This window comes from Electrophorus electricus, chromosome 10, assembly GCF_041902795.1.
Source record: "Electrophorus electricus isolate QZ-2024a chromosome 10, ASM4190279v1, whole genome shotgun sequence".
Taxonomy (NCBI): Eukaryota; Metazoa; Chordata; class Actinopteri; order Gymnotiformes; family Gymnotidae; genus Electrophorus; species Electrophorus electricus.
This window is the reverse complement of record NC_137506.1, coordinates 25,640,418-25,664,060: the sequence shown is the minus strand read 5'-3', so window position 1 is coordinate 25,664,060 and position 23,643 is coordinate 25,640,418. Positions and strand designations below refer to the sequence as shown.

The 23,643-nt window shown below is 37.1% G+C and overlaps 2 protein-coding genes across 7 annotated transcripts; one reads left to right on the top strand and one right to left on the bottom strand.

Moving 5' to 3' along the window:
- Positions 1–2,883: 2,883 nt before the first annotated feature.
- On the bottom strand, positions 2,884–9,034 carry im:7136021 (uncharacterized). 2 transcript variants are annotated; one of them, XM_027000289.3, is made up of 4 exons: positions 8,175–9,034; positions 7,852–8,055; positions 5,722–5,938; positions 2,884–5,628 (listed from the first exon to the last, which is right to left on the bottom strand). In XM_027000289.3, the coding sequence occupies exons 1-4, from the start codon at positions 8,830–8,832 to the stop codon at positions 5,421–5,423; spliced, it is 1,287 nt and encodes a 428-aa protein (XP_026856090.2). In that variant the 5' UTR covers positions 8,833–9,034; the 3' UTR covers positions 2,884–5,420. The 2 variants fall into 2 exon arrangements, with proteins under 2 accessions (XP_026856090.2, XP_026856091.2); XM_027000290.3 differs by having other exon boundaries at positions 7,852–7,983.
- On the top strand, positions 9,009–21,125 carry mis18bp1 (MIS18 binding protein 1). 5 transcript variants are annotated; one of them, XR_014125606.1, is made up of 19 exons: positions 9,016–9,142; positions 9,702–10,342; positions 10,469–10,582; positions 12,150–12,266; positions 12,373–12,680; positions 13,236–13,309; positions 13,667–13,788; positions 13,897–13,987; positions 14,098–14,201; positions 14,444–14,613; positions 14,728–14,794; positions 14,890–16,177; positions 17,644–17,813; positions 18,016–18,155; positions 19,046–19,188; positions 19,741–19,762; positions 20,102–20,180; positions 20,339–20,390; positions 20,510–20,596. XR_014125606.1 is itself a non-coding variant. In XM_035532941.2 (18 exons), exons 2-18 carry the CDS (start codon positions 9,757–9,759, stop codon positions 20,614–20,616), a joined length of 3,732 nt encoding a protein of 1,243 aa, XP_035388834.1. In that variant the 5' UTR covers positions 9,009–9,138; positions 9,702–9,756; the 3' UTR covers positions 20,617–21,125. The 5 variants fall into 5 exon arrangements, 4 of the variants coding, with proteins under 4 accessions (XP_035388834.1, XP_035388835.1, XP_035388833.1 ...); XM_035532941.2 differs by lacking the exon at positions 19,741–19,762 and having other exon boundaries at positions 9,009–9,138; positions 20,510–21,125; XM_035532942.2 differs by lacking the exon at positions 19,741–19,762 and having other exon boundaries at positions 14,728–14,782; positions 20,510–21,125.
- The last annotated feature ends 2,518 nt before the right edge of the window (positions 21,126–23,643 follow it).

The window sequence follows — 23,643 nt, the reverse complement described above, 5'->3', positions numbered from 1 at the left end:
CAACCAAAGTTAGAGTGCTTCATATCCACTTTAAAATGTACCCACTGTAATTGTGGTATGAAACTCAAAGTAACAGTTTTTTTTTTCTTGTGATGCAATTCTGTTCATGATCTTATTTTAGTGGAAAATTAATCTTGTTTATTACATGCTTTGCTTACTAATTTGTGTTTACATACTGTGGCACTAGCACTGTTGCCCAAGGACTGAGGAACCACCTCTTCTCATTCTTTCTCTCATATCCTCATATCTCACTGGCTTTTATTACTCCAGCAAAACTGGTGGTTCCTCTTACCAGCTGAAAACATCTGCACCACAGAAGAGTTAAGCATACAGATAACACTATAAAATAATGTTTCATGAATTCCCATGTTATTCATCAATCCTCTTTACCCCATTTGTTGAAGCATCTCTAAAAAGGTATGAAAGTGATATATTCGTTTTGCTGTGGCCATTCCACCTCCATAGCAGTAATCAAAATTTTGCCACAGTTGGACAGTTACTGGAGTTTCACCTTTGTTTTTGTTGTAACAACATAGTTTATTATATCTACATGCTGCACATTGCTTCCTTGAGCTGGTAAGATACCTCCTTTAGCGTGTATCTCAAAGTGCATTCTCATAGCTCAAGACAGAATATCAGGACAAATATTTCATAATGATGGACTGCTCTGAATTTTACTGTCTCACAAGAACAAATTGCTTTCCGATAAGAATAGAGAAGCTATTTACTCACATTAGAAGGGCCCAGTAGGCATTTACGTCATTACAATGAGAAATGATTTTCTATGGTGGAGAGTACATAATCATACAATCCAATAAAATGAAATGAAATTCGCATACTAATTTTGTCCATTTAATATCACTGAATTCCAAGGGCTTTGCTTTGTTATTGTCATTTTAAACATAGGAACATTTACAGATATTTTGGAAGGTCACATCATTAAACACAAAGACTGCATATCTAAACATGAAACAGTTAAAATATACTTTACTTGTGGAATATTAAAGACTGTTTTCTATGTTTGGTTTAGTATAAAATGTTTTTTTTTCCTTTCCAGAGTTACACTTGTTTAGTTCTAAAGCTCAATCATGTTATTTGGTAAAGTATGATACTTAGGTTAAGGTTGTTTTATTCCCATGTGCAATACAGCAATTACAGTGAAAACACAATGAAATTATGTTGAACCAGACAACTGAAGGTACCTAGGGTGTGTGTGTGTGGGGGGGGGGGGGGGGGGGATAAACAATGCTCAAAGGAGGGCAACAAAAGTGTGTGTGATTGCACATAGTACAAAGAAAACTGTAGTTACAGCAAAATATTAAAAAAAAAATACTGTAGTTAATACAAACAAATGCTAAGCTAAATAGTATGGCAGTGACAGGAATAAGTGTTAAAGTATATTAAGTAATATATACAATACAACATGGTAAAATATGTAGAATGCAGATATGAAACAATAAGGATGATACTTTAGGTCATGGGGCAGCTGTGGCTTAGGTGAGAGAAGTGGGTTTGGGACTAGAGGATTCCTTGTTTGATTCCTTGGGCCAGTTGGAAAATTGGGGGTGGGGGGAGTAAAGGAAAAGTGCTTTCTCCTCCCACAATATTTATGGGTGAAATGAATTTGAATGAGGCACCCAGCCTAATCAACTGTTCCCTGGGTACTGCTGCTGAGGTGGCTGTCCACTCTGGGTGTGTGCTCACTACCATGGATGGCTAAAATGCAGTTGCTAAATTTCCTCTATTCTTCTCTACAGTAAATTGCAATATAGTGAAGAATGGACCAGCCCTTTCCTGCATGATGGCAATGGTAAAAGCCTGATCTGTACTTTGAACCTCAAGTCTCATGGAAGACAAGCATCAAGAGTCTCTCTTTCCTGGCTCCCAGATGGTAGAGCAAACTTCCACTGGCAGTCTGAACAGCCGAATCCCTTGTTGCCTTGTAGCAGAGTGAACACTCATTATTTGTGGAATATTTTAAATGATTACTAATCCTGCACTTACGGAAATATCATACTGCATTATGATTGATTACTTGAACCATCTTAGCACTTATTATTATGGTATTGCATATATGCACATTTGTAATTCCTTCTAGGTATCAGCATTGACACCTGTATTTAGCAGTATCCTACATCAGTGGCATCTTAGACTCTTAACCTACGAGCTAGGCGGAAGTCTATGAGTGGAAAGCTCTTTTTGTATGTCACTCTGGATAAGAGTGCTAAATGCAGTAAATATAAATGTGAACAGTGGCTCTGTTTGGAACAGTATACAAAGGCATATGAGTCACTGTTGTTAGGAATCCTGGTGGCCTATAAGAAAAAGCATTGAGTCAGCTCATGAGCTGTGTGATGCTCCAGAAGTTTGCTGAAGAGGAGTCTGGAAGAGTGGCATCCATAGAACTGCAGTGAACATTCATCCCATTCGGGGTGGGTTATATGAGCTGGATATGTAGAAGGTTAGCACCAGGTTTTTCCTGAAGTTTCATTCAGTTTCATGCAGTGTAGGAATGTGAGGTCCTGAGCACCCAGGTTGTCAAACCCCATCATGATGCATCCTGTCAGGATGTTCTCAGTGCCACAGCGGTTAAAGTTTACCAGAACTGTTGTCTTGTTCCAAAGCCACTGGGTTTCCTCTGGATGATACAGCTAGTTTGGAGCGATCAATTCAGTGTGACAGTCGGGCATGCAGCACTCTGTAGCTGCTGACAATTTCCAAAGGGCACTGCTGGTTTCCCTGAAGTGAACAATGAGCTCCTTAATCTGTCAGCACAAGTCAACTGTCGAGACAGCGAGGTCACATACCTCCATCATGTAGGCACTCTTATCTTCCTCAAATAACCATTTAAATTGCAAAATCTCCTAAAGAAATAACAAGCGATTACACATATAATTTATTGTCATTTAGCATCAGAGACACAGGTGACATTCCTGACATTTGTATGACAAAATTAAATGTATTAGTGATCAGTTGACTTTGTAATTCACATGTATGGCTGTTTTAGTGGTAATGGGAGAGTCCGAACTCCATTTTCATTCATAAATCAAAGGTTAGGATACAATAAAAGTCAAGAAATTGCCAAATGACTAGAATTTGAACTTGAATTTGAATGGAAATCATAATCAGATCCTGGTTAAATATTGGCAATTCTAAAATGGGTTCCATCAAAATACATAATTGTTTCATTTTTGCTGCTAGAGTTCACAATAATATTTTTTCAGCTCACCTAGAAATTCAGTTTGCCACCTATTTGACATAAATACCTTACAGTGTTCTCCAAGTGAAATACAAATGCTTCCATTTTCCAGATGTAGCCTGCACAAAATCCAAGGTTATTGCTTAACTGAAGCATCATTTGATGAAATTAGTTTATAAAAAAAAAATTTCAGTAGTTATGAAAAGTGCAGTATGGTGTGGTAGCTTAATGGTTAAGGTACTTGACTTGCAATTGGAAGATTGCTGGTTCAAGCCCCACTGCTGCTAAGTTGCCACTCTTAGGGCCCTTAACCCTCTATTGCTTGTTATATTCAGCCATAATTGTAAGTTGCTTTGGCTAAATACTATAAGTATACTGTTGTAATTCACAAACCTACCAGTTAGTAATCCTTCAATACTCCCTTATTACAAAATACTGCTTTACAGTTGGGATAGTGCTCATTATGAAATATTGCTTTACAGGTGGCATGGTGCTCATTATAAAACACTGCTTCATAGTTGGGATAGTGCTCATTATAAAATACTGCTTTCTAGATGGAATGGTGCTCATTATAAAGTGCTACTTTACAGTCAGAATGGTCCTCATTATAAAGAACGGTTTTACACTTGGGATGGTGCTCTTTATAAAGTGCTGATTTACAGTCAGGATGGTGCTCATTATAAAGTGCTGCTTTACAGTCAGGATGGTGGTCATTAAAAAATACTGCGTTATAGATGGGATGGGGCTCATTATAAAATACTGCTTTATAGTTGGAATGGTGCTCATTATAAAGTTATGAAGTGGGCCATATCTAACTTAAGACATTAATTTTAGAACCTGTTGCATTCAAAACCTGGTTGAAAAGAAATGGCCAATAAAAATGCTCTCACAAGGAAAAAGAAGAAAGGCATGGAGGGTGGGATGTCTGAGGAGTAGTTATGATAAACGCTTTTTACAGTGCTCCTTTGAGTTAAGAGCACTTTCCATTCTTTTTCCCTCATGGCATGAAAGCTCATCCTCACTGGTTCTTACTCTAACAATTAAGTGTTTCAGTATCACTGCTTCAAACACTAATGTGCTGCATGCAGATGAATACTGTCATAACCAGTCTGCTACACTGCTCTTTTCAGATCATTTAGCTGAGGAACTTTTTTATATTTACACCAAATGACATTCTAGGGCTTCGAATCCATTTACACTTTTTATCCATCCATCTGCATTTTGCAGCAATTTGAAGCATATAGTATACTTATAAACACACTGTAAAACTTCTCCTCATGGTTAGCAACATTGTTTTTGTAACAAAAACACAGAGTCCTTGTGCCTTCTGTTTTTGATGAATGTTCTGACCTTGGCTAAAATTTTTCTCAGCTTCAGTAAATCAGAAAATTCTATTAACAGCCTAGTTCAATGGGGACTACTATATAACCTTGAACAGGATTAAAGCCTCCAGCCATTAGCATTATATTTTTCTGTCAGTTTACATAAACATCTGTAATTTTAGTCTGCTGTTCATATTGTCAGTTTGATTACTGGTATTATAATCCTATATTGTTTTCAGAAGGCTTAAAAAAGTTAAGTCACTGGAAATATTTTGCCAGCTCATTTTCCATTCCATGATTTCTCTTCATATCAAAATGATATGTGCTATGATGCCTGACATCTTAGTCACGATGACTTTAGAAACTTATAAGCGTATTCATACTTTTTTACAAGCAGTTAACTCATAGCAGCAGTTTGTTTTATTCATACATTCTCAAGAGAAATCTTTTTTTTTTTTTTTTTTGCATTGCCAGCTAACATCTCAAATCATATATGTGAACCTGTGCCCCCACGTGAAATTTTTTTGGTACTATAGCCTTTGGCTTGATCATTGAAGGTCTATACCTGGTTTCAGCAGAGCTGCTCTAAGACAATGTGTATTGTTAAGTGCGCTATATTATATTTATATATATATATGAATTAAATTGAACTGAAATCTACTAACTTCGGACACTTTATTTCAAAGTCTCAAACAACTTTGTGAACTACCTGAATGAAGAACTACTGTGCTGTCACATACCTGTCACACGTCTGTTGGTGTGAGTACAGTGTCACCTAGTGGAGGTCTGCAATATTGGAAGAAATAGGCATGGGGGTCACAAACACATTTGCACTTTTCCTGTTTCTGAGGGAACTAAATAAGACCTCATTGAAGTTTTGTGTACAGGTTGAATATTAATCAGTTATATGCACAAAGGCAGGAATTTCGTTCATTTGGGCCTGAGCAATGAATCACATGGACTCTGTAGTTGGTTTGGATGTGGAGTTTGTGAGTTAGGTCCGTCAAAGCAGATTCGGGGTCCATGAGGGGGTCCAGAACCACCAAGCGCTTAAGACTGGACAACCGTGCAAGTCCTAGAAGATCTTTTTCAGGAACATTGTGGTGTCTAAAAGAAAGCAAGCATTAAAAAGATGTTGCATAATGAACAAGACATAAGGCATAAGCTATTTTAGCTGTGGCCAAAAACAGAACCTCTGACCTCATTTCCAGGCTCTGCAGCTTGGGGAAGAGCTGAGGAAGCTCCGCTATGGGGCTGGGCCTTTCATGGCAGCACGGGTCCAAGTGAAAGTCCAAAAGATCTGGCACTCGTTGTGCTGTCTTCCTCATAGCCTTCAGATCTGCCAACATTCCTCGAAGGGAAAGGCTACGTACTGTAACAGGCAACGAGTTTGCATAGGTGCCAAGGTGATATCCCACTGGAAAACACAGACAAACATTAGTTGGTAAAAGAAATGCTCAGTCAAAAGGAGATTATGTTAATACGATTAATTCAGTAAACGCCATTTTTCCAAAGAGCCAAATAGACATGATATCAGAAAAATAAAATCTCTCTTTTATGCTAGTGTGATCATCGTCTCACAAACATTATGTTTTTTGTTTGATGGCGAAGGGGACGTGTAAAAACATGACAGTTTGTACATATGTGCAATTTCAGTTCCATTTCAATTATGAATGTGAACCATCAAGATAGGCAAATCCAAAGAGGATTGTCTTTTTATTCTCTAATAACTTCATTCTCTCTTTATACTACTGTATGCTGATTCTGCATTGTGATAAATATTAGGTTCCATCAGATGTTTTTCTCAAGCATCATTACATCCTATGCTTTATAAATAACAGTTCTGTCTTATGAGTGTGCACAGAAAAGAAACTGACAAGAGAATGGAAGACTCAACAGAGGCACAGATAGGTATTTTGTGGTGGTAACAGTGCATCAGGTACTATTGCTGAAGTTTGCATACATCTATACTCACAACTTACTTTATTAGACAACGCCCTGTTGACCCAATATTATTTTGGAGATTGAGCATGTTCAACACATCAGTGATACTAGCATGGTAATGGTATCGTAGTACCTACTGCTCTGTTATGGGTACACAGGGAACAGCATTGTTATTGGAGTTCTTACATGTGTAAGTGTCTCCACTGGATTGACGATTGCTTGCCCCACAAAAATGTCCAGAGCAGTGGTTATATGTTTAAAAGGTAACACAGATGAAGTTGAGGATGGTTAGCACAAAATGTTAATAGCAACTTAACTGGAGTCCTGATTAGTTAAGGCCCAACACTATATCAAAAACCTAAGTGTAACATTTGACTATGACAAAATTTGACTTTAAAAAAATGTTTAGATGCCATTTTAATGTCTCAAGACCAGCATTCTATCATCTTCATAAAGTAGCCAAGGTCAGAAGTATCCTCACAGCAACTGATAGTGAAAAACGTCTGCATGCATTCATATCGTCACATCTGGACTACTGTAACACTCTGCTAGCAGGTCTCTCCAAGAAAACTATCTCAAGCCTGCAGAGGGTTCAGAATGCAGCAGCCAGAGTGCTAGCATGCACAAAAATTAGAGATTATATTACACCCATCCATAAAGAGTTCAACTGGCTACCTGTGTCACTTAGAAATGACTTTGAAATACTACAATGTACTTTTAATTGTTTCCATGGTCTTGCTCCTCTATACCTCACCAGTTTGATCATTAGACATGTACCCTCAAAGGTCCTCAGATCAGCTGATAAAAACATGCTGATGGTGCCCACAATCCAACTAAAGAGATCTGAGTCTGCCTTTTGCTACCATGGCCCCAAACTCTGGAATTCTCTTCTAGACAACCTGAAGGCCCCTGACAATTTAAACACTAAGCTTCTATGTATCAACTGTTTTTAAAATACTGTGTTCACTTTTACTATGCACTTTGATCCCACCCAGTGCAAATTTATTTTATTTATACTGTCTTTTAGTTTAATTATTTCTTTTAATATATCTTAATTTTCATTGTATTTTTACAATTAACATTATTCCTAAATTAATCAGATTTAAGTTTTTCATTGGTCTTTTCTTTCTTTTTTTAAAAAACTTTTGACCAATACCTTCCTGAGGTGACAAATCTCAGGATGTAATAAGCTTTAATATTCTATGTTCTCTCTGTTTTCTATAAAACACTTTGTAAATTGTGTTTAAGAAAGTGCTATACAAATAAAGTTTATTATTATTATAATTATAACATATGGGCTATGGTTTCTAACTATAACTATTCCAGGTAGACAGATAAGAAGATAAACATGTTTATAGGTAGAATAAAATTATTAGTTATACTCACAAGAAATGTTGAGCTCTGAGAGGACTGGGAGTGTTGAGAGCCATGTTTTGAGGTTGCACATTCTGGAATCCTCAGCAGAGCATCTATAATGCACTGTCAGACTTTTCAGGGAGGAAACACCCCTCAGGGCTTCTGACGAGAGAATGGGGTCCATGTAGTTCAGCAGCTCCAGGCTAGCAAGGCTCAGCTTTCCATACTGTGCATCTTCCGTTGTTAGAGGAACTCACATGAATAAGGGTGCTCACTATGCCCAGCCATTTTATGACAAATTCTGAAAAAAAAATGCTAATAAATAATTAAATCACCTTTTAACTTATACTTACCTGACACATTGTTTGCTTGAGAAGGACAGAGATAATCATTGGGGAGGGGGACTTGATTTGATCCCATCTTTAATGAAAGCTTTTTTAAGTTCGGCAGGCATCGGAGTATGCTATGAAGATCCGCCTTAGGAATAGGTTTGCTGCTCTCATGGTAGCAAAATGATGTTAGATTGGTGAGCTGAGACACCGCATTAATAATGTCCGAGCATGGAGCGCAACGAACCTGACACAAACCGAGATGTGACAACTGGTGTAGTAAACTTATTGAGCTTGCTAGTTTCGGACAACGGCACTGCCGAATGAACAGCCGCTTAAGGTTTTTAAAATTACTTAGTGTCTCGAGGGCTTTAGCATCACAACACCGATCTATAGTTACTGAAATAAGCCAGGGTAGCCGGGATGCAAGCTGCTTCCACTCCTTCACATTCGCCTTCACCACCACAACCGAGTTAATCCTCCTGATGCTAAGAGTTCTCCAGAAATGAGAGTTATATGCGCTATTTTTTTTTAGGGACACTGTACTGTTTTTCCACATGCCGGGGTGATCTATCAGTCTCTTAAAAAATCTGCAACTAGCGCGAATGTTTAATTTGTCATTAGAGGACAAGAATTTAAACACATGAATCCACAGTTCTTCTGGTAGTCCAAACGCTGCCATCACGTCACGTATGTCATAATCTAGCGCTATAATTAGCTAAATATGCATGATTTAATTTCTTCAGTTTCCATTTCCGTTTAAAATTCAGTCATTCCCTTTGTCACCACTTGCTATATTTAGCTAGCTAGCGTTAACTGTCATCGTTAAAACCATCAAAGACTGTAATGATAACACCTCGTGAAGCTTCTTTCCTCGTTTGGTTCGTTTAGGCTCACAAAGATGACGCAATGAATATGCGACAGTAAAACGTTAGCTTGGTGAGGAAATTCAAAAGTGGAATATTCAAAAGAACCGCTCGTTGTGATGGTTGGTAAGTTTGATTTCTTACCAAGCTGGACCGACACGAAATTGCAGAATTTCCTGCCAATTTTTTTTTCAAACAATAACAAATCTTAATTAGCCTCTTGTTTCGCAGTATAACTAGTGATAATAAAATTTCGCTGAAAATAAGTTTTGTTCATTTCTAATTACCTAACTAGCTAGCTAGCATTAGCTACTTTGATGCATTCCGATTTATAAAGCTTGGCCAGCTAACTTGCTAGCTAACATTGAAGGTAATTAGGTTAGCATATCTACAGAGTAAACCAACCACTTATACTTTCGAATGTCCAAACTTGACATCTGACGTTTTATATTATCTAAAACACCTAGCTACAAATGCAATTCAGTAAGCACACAAAAGACAATATTGCTAGCTATTTATTTAACGAAATCACCTGAACTTTTTTATTGCTTATCTGCTTGTTCAGTGACTAGGCGTCTATTTAGCTAACAAGTTAATTATGTAGTTTACTTATCTGTGCTTAATGTGTATTTTTAAATTCAGAGATAAAATAATTAACTGATTATTCTGCATATTTCCTGTTCAGCATTCTATCCGGACGTTCCAGGTGAATCAAAGGACTAAATCGTTAGGGCTATCAAATGCATCATTCACCCGCAAAATATCACACGGTTCCACACCTTGAAGTTCCATTTGGCACTCCTCTCCAACGGACAGAAAGGACAGTTCATGATCTGGTTATAGTCCCACCGTCCAAAATGATTGCACTATCAGACAGAAGAACTAGACAGCAGGGTCCCTTGGTGATGAATTCAACAGCCCAGCATGCATTGAACAGCACACCAGCCATCCCATGTGAGCTCAGCAGCATAAACATGACAGAGTACCAAGAAGCATCAGTCCTGGCACCAAAACGGGATACCGATACCCCAGCAAAGGTTTTTGCCAGGTTGAAAGCGAAAGTTCAACGGCAAAACCTTAAGAAGCACAGGGAAGACCCACGGTATTTTATAAATGGACACATGGGGAAGAGAGATGCATGCCCAAAGGTGCTGCAGTCACACACTGATGATAACATGCAGGAAGGCCAAGAAACGTGTGTGTTGACACTGTCACCTCCTAAGTCCCCAAAAACATCTCATGTGGGAGATCTGCCACCAGCTTCAAATCCTGCCAAAATTATTGATGGAGGGCCAGCAAGCAAATTTGACACTGATTCATTTTATGGTTAGTTATAAGTCATTATTAATCACTGAGTCAAGATGAGTTTCACTTTGCTGGTCTTTCTCCTTTGGGCAAACAAGTTGCAGTAGGAATAGTTTACTCACATTGCTTTTTTATTGTTTTTCTTAGAGCCAGTTATTTTGCTGGAGCGGATGCACCCCGAAGACTTGCTTGCACAAATTAAAGCACGGCAGAAGAGGTGGCAGGTGAATCCTGTCAGTAATTCCAATGATATGACCACAGGTATGCATATGTAATTTATGATTATAACCTAGAAGTAAATATTTTTAGAGGGACAGTGTATAAGGCCATTCATGCATATTGTAGAGTGTTTCTGGTTTCAGTCCTGCATGGTGATCTGAGGAGCCTGAACTAAGTACTTGGTAATTGGTGTTTAAATTTACTTTAAATGTGCAAAAAGTGTTTATGTAATAGAAAGTTATCCACGTTGTACTAAAACAGTCAGTTTCAAAACCCTCAGCTCTTTTTAGCTCCTTTGAACTTATCGTCCTAGTACACTACAGTGGTGTGAAAAGGGCAATCCAAATTTGTTTTTGCTACAACCAGTTACACATAGAAAATTGTTTCTGAAATTATCCTGTATGATTAGGATTTTGCCATTTCTCATTCTAGTGCTTGTGTGGTGCAACTGTGTCATAAAAGAATGAGAGTTTGACATTGTACATTGAAAACACAAACCCATTGACTAAAGTGCCATATTACAAGAAAAAATAAAAGCATTAAGAATTATAAGTGAAACAAGATTTTAAAATAAATCTCAACATATTATTTGTAACACTCCCATTTGGACCTATATTTTGATAGCCTCTTGTGTCTCGTAGCCTACTTGCATAAGAACACTGACAGAGGGCAACAACTACACCCAGACTTGACTATGGGAGTGCTCCTGATGAGGGATCTGAGGGACAAATTGCCTCCCTTTTTTGTGTGAAAATATGGGACAAATCATGTCCCTTGCTGATATTTTTTTTTTCTGAATTCTGGATGATCCTGTATAAAAAGGGAGCTGTCAGATGTGGCACCCTTTTGGCCAATAAAAATGTATCTGAGCAATGGAGGATGCCTTTAGAAGCACTGGCATTTCTGTCTACATGGTAACTGTATAGACTAGCTGTGCATGCACAGAAGTTCAACAAGATGAACAAAAACTAAATGAAACAAAAAAATATGAACATGAATTCATTGCTGCATGTTGTCTTTAACAATTTGAGCTCTTGAATGAACAGGTAAAATACTGTGTTCAAGTCTTTTCTTTAGATGGACCTGTAGTTTATATACATTCTTTTGACTTATCTTTATACTGATGTAATCCTAAAACTGTGGCTCATCTTCTCAAATAGCCTGCTCCATCTTTATTAAATATAACATGGTGGCATTGGTGTGCAAAGCACATTTCTCAAAACTGGCATGTGTGATGGTGGAGATATATATATATATATATATATATATATATATATATATATATATATATATATACACACACACACGAATTAAATATCCTTGACTTGATAGTTCCTTTCCACACTCCCTTAGTATTCCTGAACTCTGTTTGCACAAATTATTGTATTAATTTTTCATTTTTAAAACAATATTGAATATTTCAGATTAAAATGGTCTTACCAGGCACAATATCCTTTAGTCAAGTGACAAGTCACATTCTCAGTCATGGCTCATGGTATGTTGTTCTTGATTTGAGACTTTAATGGAGGTGAAAGTTTATATATATCATCAAATAAACGGGGGGGGGGGGGGGGGGTTGTTTGGTTGTTTGTTATTGTGTGTCATCCAGATCCTTATGTTTTGCTGGAGCGCTTACCTTCTATAGAGACTCTCACTCAACTTGAACAGTCAAAACAGACGCAAGTAATGCATTGTGTCAGCAATTCACAGCATGTTCGAACCAGAGGTGATTTTTTTTCTTCACTTTATCATTATTGCTTGGACTAGATGGATGGGAACTTTCATACAAACTGCAGACATCCTCAGTCATTTCTTCTTTTGTCGTATTGTAGGTCATTGTGGTGTGTTTGGTGATATGAGCAGAAAAGATTATTTTGAAGGTGGAGCTGATGAGGAGCCTTGCGGTGTGGATGTGAGTTTGGGTGTGCCTGCTCACAGCCAAGCAGTGCAACAAAGGCCAGAGCATGCAGCCAACAACCATCAAGAAGCCTTAGAACAGCCCCTTCAAGCTCTGCGTGTGTTGGAGGATTCTCTCCTGCAGCTATCTCCTCGCATCTCAATCCCTCAAAAGCAAATAGCAGTGTTTAAGTCCAAGCAGCAGACTAAAGAAATGGATGAAGCTCAGAATGGAAGGACCCGTGTAAGAGCACTAACACCTTTTTTACTTATTTACTTATGTTTGTTTGTTATTTTACATCTTTTAAGATGTACATGATATTAATTATTTTTTGCCTCTCAACCTTTCTAATAATGCAATAATGTTTTATAAGTTATACATGTTTTAAAAAGTGTAAATTTGGCTGGTTGTGACTAAAAGGCATTGCAGGTGAAATTGCTTTTGGATTCAGAAAGCCAGATTCAGTGTCCTGTTCATTATTTGATGATACTGGACCTGCGTGGCAAAACTGGTAGTAGCATAAAAAAATCTATCTTACATTTGAAAAAACTGACTCATTCTGCATTTTTGGGTCTGTCAAAGTTTGCAGTCATTGCTCAGATGTGTTGGCTTTAAAAGCAGCCTTGTGTTGGATATTTGACTTCTGTGTAATCAAACTAAGGCCTTACATTTCTATCTTAATGAAGTGACTTGAGAAACATTATTAATATTTATGTACATATTTGACGTATGTACGTATTTTACCCACGTATTTGATAACTAATGCGCACAATTCTTTTACTTGTTTTTCATTTTTAGGTGAATGGGATTCATTTAAAAGATTGGGTCTTGAAGCTACAGATCAGAGAACTTGTGGTTGATGGCATTCGTTTGTAAGTTCACTAATCCCACATTACTATAAAAGGCATCAGTGCATTGGCAGAAATTCAATTTTGGTCTGAGTACTGTGATGATCTACTTTTCACATGGCCCATATTTACATGTTTACTTTTAGGTACAGGTGAAAGAGATTGTGACAATTAAACCTTTAACATTGACAATCAGTTCACTTCTTAAGCAAAAAAAGATAATTCTTTCATGTAGTTAAAGAGGCTACAAGTGCAAGAGACTTAAGAGACTTGTCTTAATCACTGTCTTAATCACTATGCCATCCGCTTTATGAATAAAGCTGAAGAAACTAATTGTGACCAGTTGTATTTTCTCAGACTGTTTACATCTTTTCTGTGTAGAGACAACAGTGTACCTTGGCACAGTAGCTGCATTACTGAACGAGTTTCAAGTAATCAAGTTAAGACTGCGAGTGGTAGGACCTATGTTCTTGTTGGAAAGATGTCACACTTCCACAATTCAGGTAATCTATTTTTTTAATATAAACTCCAAGCCTGATTTTCTCATTTCATGGTGTTTTCCTAACCCTAACTTTGATTTTGTTTTTGGTGTTTGGTATTTTCCTTCTCAGCATTTCCTTCATGGTTTTTGAAGAAGTTCATTTTTGGATTTCCAAAAATGTGGAAGGAGTACCTGGATACATTTTTGGCTGACAGTGGAAGGTACATTTGTCTATGAATTTTGTGCTGTCTCATTTTGGGAGTGAACCTCAGGGAAACATTGTCTATTAGTAAGAGGACTGCTTCAACAAAGATTGATGTATTGATTTCAGATCTGAAAAGAGCAGAAAAAATAACAACTCTGCACCTTGTCAACTGCAAAAAAAAAGGCCAGTGAAAAAACAGATTTCTAAACATCTTAAGGACACTGTAATCTGTAAGTCTTCTGATTGAAATTCAGATTTTAAAATGTTTAGGAGGCTAGCATTTAATTTATATGACCTTATATGATGTAAGCATAATCAAGCATGTTTTATTACACTCTTCCTTGACCATTATTTTAGCTTTTCTGTTACATGCATATACAGTGTGGTCTCTTCTATATCCAACATGAAAGTCAGCAAAGTACAAAGTATAACTATGTCGCAGTAAACATACTTAAATCCAGTCTATTTACAGCTTCTGTTAACTTGACTGGCAATATCCAGCCTCAGAGTACTCCAGTTTCCCGCAGTGGCCGACTTATCAAGCCTCCTCTGGAGTACTGGAGAGGAGGAAGAATCACAATAGACTCAGATATGAATGTTACTGTTCATAAGGATTATGCATCAAACTCCATTTTAATCACGGTAATCAAGTACTTTGTTAAATATGGGGTTTTATTGTTAATGCTTCTCTGGAGGGTTTTGTTAAATTATGACTTTGTTCTACACTTTCTAAATGTCTAAATTCATCATTTTCAGCCTAGAGCAGAACCAGTGGTAATTGTAAAACCACAACTTCCAAAAGACCAACCAGGTGTGTCCAAAGGTAAGGCCTATATAACACTTATCTTTCTGTAGTGTTTTGATATTTGTTTGAATAGCGGCTTTTGCTTGACTGTATACATGTTCTGGGTGTTACAGGAATGCAGAATGTCAGTGATGACGACATGTTGGCACCAAGGAGACGTGTCAAACAGTATAAGATGTCTAATAGAAGGCTTCAGGGAACTGAAGTCTCAGACACTGCTCCTCAGAATAAATCCCAGCCCATTGCTTCCAGCTCAGACTCTGACCATGCCGCTACACAGGCTCGCACTCAACAGACACAATCTGAGGGAATGTGCTTGAGGAGAGATCGGTCATATTCCACAGTGAGAACCTTACGTGACTCAGACTCCGAGGTCACCACATTCGCTACGGATGCTTGTGCATCGAACACTGTGGTTTGCCCAGAAAATACTGTGTCTGCACTACAGGGCCCTCTGAGCAGCCGCAGAACCAGGCACAAGCAGAAGCCCTCCATGAGAGTAAATCGGAATGAGCAACTTTCTGCTTCATGTTCTGACACTAACGCCAGTTGTCCACGTACGCGTTCTAGGGTCCAGAACAGTACAGATTCAAATGACTTATTTACATCTCCAGAACCTCTGGTGGGACACAAAAGACGAGGCTCAGCGGACCCCAGACATAAACAAATTCCTCCTGAAATTGCTACTTCAGAGACAGAGGAATCTGATTATCAATCAGAACAAGATAAATCACAATATTTAGACAAAAATACTAGGAAGCGAAGAAAGATTCCAGGGAAAAATGAGAATTACTCTTTGAATGTAGATAGTGTTGAGAGCACTCTGTCAGAACTGGTGGAAGGAGAGAAAAGCAAGATGACACAATTTGTGCACAAAAAGACAAGATGGAGGACAAATTCACTAGATTCTGCAAAGAATGGAACAATAACAGACAACAGAAATCCTCAACAGTCAAAAGAGGTGGATTATCTACGGTTTTCTGAGACGGGCGCTTGTTTACATATAAAGAAAGATAAAAAGACTTGCAGAAAAATAAATGCTTCACAGAAAAATAAAAATTGTCTCGTGAATATAGAAAAAGTTGAAAATTCTCATTCAAAGCCAACAAGAAAAGAGAAAAGCAAGATGACGAAACCTGTGCTGAGGAAGACGAGACAAAGGAAAGTTTCAGTAGTTTCTGAAAGGGTAACCAATGACCTGGATTCCCTCAGTCACACAGAGACTGGGCGACCAACAGAGGTGGATGATGTTACATCTGCTGTCCTAGAAAACTGTGGCAAGATACAAAAGGCAATGGTGAAAGGCAAAGCTAGCAATAAGCAAACTGAAAAAAGCTGTGAAAGTGAACAAGATGCAGAAAATGGAAATTGGACAGACAAAGAACTGCAAAAGCTTAATGAGTAAGCTCTTCTGTTTGTATGTACTGTAAGTGTAGCCTTTGACTTAGGCTAGGTGTTCTTTATCTGAAGAAAGATGGGATGCCAAAAGTCAGTTAGGTGCATGTATTTACTACACAGCCTGTTATTCATTTTCCAGTGAAACTGTGACCTGCACATCATTTACTAAAGATTTACAGTATGAACATGCAGTACAGACAGTGTCAAACAGTGTTGCACTGGCGTGACCGATAATATGAAGGAGGGTTAAGGACAAAGTAAAAGGCATCTTGGGTTCATATGCACTATCAGACACACACACACACAATTTCTACTTATTGGCCCAAAGTCTAAAATATCAAAAATCTCAGATTTTAAATTAAATCTGGACGGTATCTTGAACAGTTCCTCATCCACGGTTAGAAACCTTGGCGTACTTGTTGACTCCTCTCTCTCGCTGTCTTTTGAACCTCACGTCAAGTCACTGGTCACAAATACCTTTTTTCACCTCTGGAATATTGCTAGGCTTAGGCCAATGCTCTTCACACACGATGCTGAGACCCTGGTTCACACCTTCATCACCGCCCGTCTTGATTACTGTAACTCTCTTCATTGCATCACTAACAAAACCATCCACTCACTTCAGTATGTGTAAAACTCAGCTGCAAGAATCCGCCTTCATATAAGGAAATCGGTCCACATCACTCCTAGTCTACATCAGCTACACTGGCTCCCCGTCCCTGAATGCATTCAGTTCAAAATCCTCCTCCTTGCATTCAAAGCTCTGCATGGCCTTGCACCTCCCTACCTAGATAAACTCTTACACCCTTACTGCCCACCCATATACTTCAGTCCTCTAATGCAGTCTCCTCTCCGTCCCCAAGTTTAGACTGGTGTCTGTAGGAGGCAGATCCGTTAGTGTCATGGCCCCAAAACTACGGAACACTTTACTTCAATCTTTCCATCTCTGCTCCACGTTCTCCTTCAAATCTCAACTTAAAACACCTTTCTCAACACTTCATAACTTCTTTTCTTATCCATATTTGTTAATTATTGTGTTGTTTGTGTCAATTGTTTTTTTTCTCCTCACTGTCAATGTGAAGCGACCTTGTGTCTGAAAGGTGCTATATAAATAGAACTTATTGTTAGTATTATAAACAAGAACAAGATCTTAAAGCAAGATAGCATTGTGTGTGTGTAATTAATAAATATATATATAAACAGCTGAAGAGATGTGTAGCATTATGCTGTACATACAGTACTATAAATAACCATTCAGCGAAGTCAAATAAGTAGACTTTCATATGGAAATGCTTTTTTTTCTGCTATTATCAAATTCATATTACACACTTTTATAAATATGTACAGATTCTCCAATTGTATACCTTATAATTGTATAAAAGAAGCCTAAACCTTGCAACTCCTGATGCACACCAAAATGTATTAGCAAATAGATTCTGGTCACTGATCTATTTTGTCTTTCCTTTCAGGGCTGTGAACTCATTACCTAAGCACAAGAGTGGCTACTGGTTAAACGTTGCCTTGGTAGTGGGTACCCGCTCTGCCGAGGAGTGTCAGCAGCAGTACTCTACATGTTACCAAAGCCGTGCAAGACCCAAAGGAAAACCAAATCAGAAGCCTGCAAAACCAGATGAACCCAGTAATTTTTCACTATTGCGTTTTTTAATTTAATTAGTTATCTACTTATTTAATACATAATATAAAGTCATCTGGTATATGCCCTTAATGGTAGTGTTTTTCAAAGATATGTGGTTACCTTAGTTACCGCTTGTTAATCATCTTTACATTACAGCTATTAAACTGGGCAAGCCTGTCACAAACCAATTGAACTTTGTTCACAGGAAAGGAAACGGCACAGATTACTGCAAAAGTTGGAACCCTGAAGAGGAAGAAACAGATGTGGGAGTTCTTGGATCACATGCCCAAAGAAAACCATGATGACATTTTCACTGCTTCACCAATGCACAACAAACAAATCAAGGTGAAGGAAATGGCAGCTCTCTTGTTACCAATATAATATTAAACATAAACAACGCAAGACTCCTGTGGAATGTGTCAGATTGGTTAGGACACTTGGCACACAGAAAAAAAACAGTTAGTTTGGTGTTGTGGGATTCTGCAATATTAATGCAAAGGTCAATTGTGTAATTGTGATTTTAAAAAAGCAGTATATTGTGCAGCATTACAAACTTTATCTGGTGTCTCTCTTTGCTCTCATCACTGGACACTTAATATCCTGTCAGATATTATTTTAGTGGTAGACTATTTTTCAACACAGCAGTGACACCATATCTAACTGATTTGTCCTGAATTCTGTATATATATTTTTTTCTCTATGCACCCCTGGTTCTCTTCCTCAGTTTGTCAGTTTGGACAGAGCACTCTCCACCATTTCACTGCGTGTTGTACTGTGTATGACTATGTATGTGACAAATAAACCGAACTTGAACTTGAATTCAGATGTAGACCATTGATGAGGAATTGGAGAGTGGCTAACAAATTTCAGTTTTCATCAAGGGAATATTTTAGTTTCTGTCTGTTCATTTTCATAGGATGTTGCCCAGTTGTTCACTTTTCACAGGGACCAGTTCAGAAAAAGTCTTCCCACTTCCATAATTAAGAACATTAAATTGAGAACATTTATTCACTGACATTAAAGTTAAATGTTTTTACTATATTTTCTGTAAATGCATCTATCCTGAACCTTTTAATTACTAATTTGATGTGTCTTTATCTACTTTAGAGTCCCGTGATAAAGAATGATGTGATGAGGAAATTGGGGGTTTCCTGATAACTTTATGGGGGAAACAAATTGGTTTTGTCTAAGAACACGTTTGTTAAATACTGCTTTTTTTGGGGTGTGTTCTGCAGTTGCCTGTATGGTCTACTAATGGAGACGAACCAGACTTCAGCCAGCTCCAAAACCCACAGACCCCCACCTCGAGCATCTTTGCTTCAGTAAAAACTCCTCAGTGTTTGCACATAACACCAGGAATGATGGGCCCAATTAACAGGTGAGTCTTGAAATTTTCTCTTTGGTGCTTTGATACGCATTGTGCATGAGTTACTGTACAATTTTGGAATTGGACTAGGCTACAATTGAACCTAGGGGGGGAAAAAAGGTTTTCTTATATCAAACATGTTTAAACTCTTGGGCATCATTTATATGACCACAACATAATGCAATATTGGTGGCAACATCAGGTAATTTCTTCTTAATAAAATTCTAATTGTAATATTAAGACACTAAGTTCATGCAGAACATTTGTACCTTGTGACCAAATATCAATTTTCTTTCCAGCTGGATAATTTATAGATGATCATATTGGTATGTTACAGTACCTAGAGATTATATATACATATAGTGTACAACCTCATGAGAAGCTCAAGAAGATGAGAACACTAAATGAGAGAAGTAAAATCTGTTGGATATGTGAGAAAAGGCAACAGAAATGGCCATTGATAACCTATTTTCTGCGAGTAACCCTGCCTAAATGAACAGACATTAAAACAAGAAAAAGTTCAAATAATTTTTTCATTAATGTCACTTGCCCTCTCTAAATCAGATCAAAAACAGAAACTGAAATGGTAAGAATTAAAACATCGCAAACTTCTGTAGTTTTCTGGAGAGGGATATAACTAAGAATTGCTACCTTACTGATTGTGTAGTTGATTAAAGTCATATTGTTTGTTTTTATTATAAATAAAATACTCTATTTTCCAATTGTTTATAACAATTGTTTGTTTTTCCTTGTAAAAGTCTAAAGATATTCTATTCTAAACATATTAAAAGCAATATTATAGTCAGAATAACATTTTGTGTAAGAAGACTATACAGTAGATTTTCAGAACTAAACTTGTACTGGTTTCAAATGTTAACCTAGGTTGAATGTTGATGTAAAACGTTTGTTTGTTTTTTAATTTAAGGAACAACAATGATAAGTATATTTACCAACTACAAAAGGTAAAAAAACAAGGCAAATATGGCAGAAAAGCCAGCCCAAAGGTAGGTGTGGCTTTGACAGTAATCCAATCCAATTTAATGTCTGTAGATCAAACCAGATTCATCTACATCAAAGTTTCACTTTTTTTTATAATTAAAAACTAAATTTTCTTTTAATTTTGTTAGTTTAATAGATGTCCATTGTTCTGTATCTTGAACAGGAAAGGTTCACACCAGTTCCATCAGTGAGGAAAACCAAGAAGAGATGTGTTGGTATGTATGCCAATTGACTACACACCATTGACTACACACCATTAGTTTACGTCTACAAGTCAGTTAAATGGTTGTCTAAAGAGTAACCTTTGACTCTCTTTGCATACCTTTTCATACAGCGGAAGATGATGACTTTGTTGTGTGGAACATGCTGTCGGACAAAGATGCTCCATTTACAAGAGTTGAAGATGAGGAAGAAGATGATTATTTCATGGAGGAATGCTGAATTTTTGAGATATTTATATATGGTTTACTTGTTGGCCACTTGACTTTGGTCAAGTTTTCAATAGTTAAATCAGTACACCAAGGGGACAATTTTTTTTATATATATATATATATTCCCCTACCCCCCAGTACTTGTAAAGCAAACTAAGATATTTTTTTTTTCCCCCTCTTCTTGTGGTTATGTGCTGGGAAGGTTCTGTGGTGTTCTTACTCCTTAATCATATGAAAATTATAATGCAACTGTTAATTGCCAAATTATCTTAATCTGACCCTCTGTAAACAATTACACATGTAAATATTTATGTTTACTGAAACAATTTTAAAGTCTTCTGTGTTTTAGAAAGGTGAAAACATTTGACATGAACTGATCTGGTAGAATTTCAGTTTATAGATACTCTAAATTCATATTTTTAACATTGTCAGAAAAGGTATTTGAAAATTATCTTTCTTTGGATATAATGTTAATAAAAATAAATGAGGAAATTGGAATAAAAACTGGAATTGAACTCAGATGTGTACTGTCGGGGTTCCAGGCAGAAGGTACAGCAGAAATGCCAGCTGTCAGGTTCCCCAGTGATTGGATCGAGAGAAACTGGTCTACGAAATAAGACTTTTATTGTTGTTACTAAATTGGATATTAGCCTATTAAACATTTTTTAATAGTTCCTAAGCCTGTGTTGCAATGTGCACATATATATAATTGCAGTTATTTTAAGATTAAACATTTTGATCATTGTCATATTCAAAACATTGATGGTCAGAATCTAAAGTAATGGAATCTGTAACACTGACTAATCTGTAATGACCAACATGCTACTAGTAAAGAAGAGAACAGATACACATTGCAAGATGTAAACATCTTTCCACATTCTATAAGTTCTAGAGGCTAGACAGTATTAGGTGCAATGTAGAGTTCCTGCTTCCTTCAGAGACTTTTCTTTATAAGGACTGGATCTATATCCTACAAATTTAAACACAGCATTGTAAGAACTGAAGTGGACCCCCACTTGTCATTTTTAATATTTGATTAAAGCAATCTTAAGTAATCATGACTTCTTGTGTGCTGCGTATAATCATTGCCAAATGCTGGGTATATTTTCTGATGCTATTCTGCCAGGTCTGAAATGAAGTCATTGCTACTTTCTGCTTGGGGAACGTTTTGCCTTTAGATTCATGTCCTGTAGGGTGGTTTCCACATTGCATACTCTTGCCAGAATGTGAAAGCAAGATTTACCACTCCATACCATTACCATTCTGTTGTTTTCATAGGTTTTGTGAACTATTGCAGGGCTATATGCAAAGCTGATGCTCCTTCGGCTGTCCCTGCTGAAGAACTGTCTCCCTCTCCTCATGCACCATTTTCATGCTGTGTCTTGTCACAAGAAGTGAGTTAGAGGGTACATGGAACAACATTTTTGCATCATGGATGTCTGACAAATAAAGCAGCTAAACATGTCATGCTTCTACCTCCTGAGGACCCTCAGTCTTTGGAGGTTTATCTCACACATGCCCGTCTGATCATGTCTTCTATTCTTATGATTTAGCACTCTGCTACTCTTCTGTTGTAAGTAGGTCTTACACTTTAAGTCAAAGCTGTCAATGCTCCCATCTTTAATCTTACAGTCAGATCTGTATCTGAACTAAGAAGTAGCAGTATTAGGTTAAGGGTGTTTTTAATGCTACTATTTTTATATAGTTTATTCTTTTTTCCCATAGTTTGTTAAGGCAACTATGGCCAGAAAGAACACTCCAAGTGTTCATTACAAGAACATTACAAGTGACTTGAATCTGATATTACCTTAATGTGATACATCTTTACAAATCAGATCTGAGTCATTTTCTTGTTTTCCGAGATTGGATATGTATCCAATTCATGGCCACGCAATAGGAATGAGAATGGACAATCAGAATTCAACTGGCTTTTTGCCTATATGTATGCACTGTTATCACTCAGCACCTGATCAGCTGCTGAACTGTTGGCCATCCTCCAGAGCAAAATGTGATGTATACATGAGCTAATAGAATATGATAGAGGATGTTGATGATAGAGGATACTTTTTTAGATTTTAAAGTAGGTTTTGATATGCTTGAATACCCATTCATATATAAAACTATAGAGTCATTTGCTTTTGGTGATAATTTTATCAATAATTAAAAAATGTTATATAAGGACAGAAAGAGTTACATTTTTCTGGCTTATGGAACAACTCATGGATTTACGATTAACCATGGATTAAAGCCCATAATCACCCCTGTTATTCATTCTAGATGCTGAAATGCTTGCTATTTTAATTAACCATGATAATATCCAGGGGTTGCAAGTATATTTGGAATTCAAGTAAATTAGAGGAGGCTTCAACCTATAGCCCTAAAAATTAAAAAATCAAATGACCTATAAACTTCTTTCTCAGAATAAATTTACTTTAATTAAAGGTTTTATTTTTTCCCCTCATTTTGTCAGTGAATGTAAGACTAAGCTAATTCACCAAAAAGTAAATTTTATATAATTTTTTTACTCATCTTTACCAGGGATGTCAAAAACATTGTGGAGGAAACTGTATTTTCCCAATCCTCCCTAAACAATAAGTTCATTTTAAGTAAGTTTATTTTTTGTGCACAGCATGCCACTTGAAAAGCTTGTAAAAACAACTAACTTGTAGTCTACTGGCCCATTATAAAATAAAAGTACAGGTGGCATAATGATTTACACTACTTTTAGTCTCTCTGTTCTATGTAATCTTACAAATAGTTGTACATTTTACAATTTATTATGTTTTTGGTTTTACTTTTTCCTATTTATTTTATCCTATTTATTATAAAAATGCTCTCTAACACATTTTGTTACTTGTTATATTGTGCACAATAATCAGTGCTCAGGCATCTATGTAAGAATGTGCTCTGAAGGCAGTGAAAATATGTCTCGGCATTATCTGATCATTTAATAAATCTGGATTCATATTTTAACACTATGGAAAGACTGTACATGAATATCTCCCCCTGGCGGTCATACTGAACCTAAGCTGCTTTC

Excerpts from the sequence above, each read along its gene's own strand:
- im:7136021 (XM_027000289.3), bottom strand. The coding sequence starts at position 8,832 with ATGGCAGCGTTTGGACTACCAGAAGAACTGTGGATTCATGTGTTTAAA. Across the intron at positions 5,939-7,851 it reads CTCAGAGCTCAACATTTCTT|TGGGATATCACCTTGGCACC; the intron begins GTGAGTATAACT and ends TGTGTTTTCCAG. Across the intron at positions 5,629-5,721 it reads CTGCAGAGCCTGGAAATGAG|ACACCACAATGTTCCTGAAA; the intron begins GTCAGAGGTTCT and ends GCTTTCTTTTAG.
- mis18bp1 (XM_035532941.2), top strand. The coding sequence starts at position 9,757 with ATGCATCATTCACCCGCAAAATATCACACGGTTCCACACCTTGAAGTT. Across the intron at positions 10,343-10,468 it reads TGACACTGATTCATTTTATG|AGCCAGTTATTTTGCTGGAG; the intron begins GTTAGTTATAAG and ends TGTTTTTCTTAG. Across the intron at positions 17,814-18,015 it reads TGCAAAACCAGATGAACCCA|GAAAGGAAACGGCACAGATT; the intron begins GTAATTTTTCAC and ends CTTTGTTCACAG.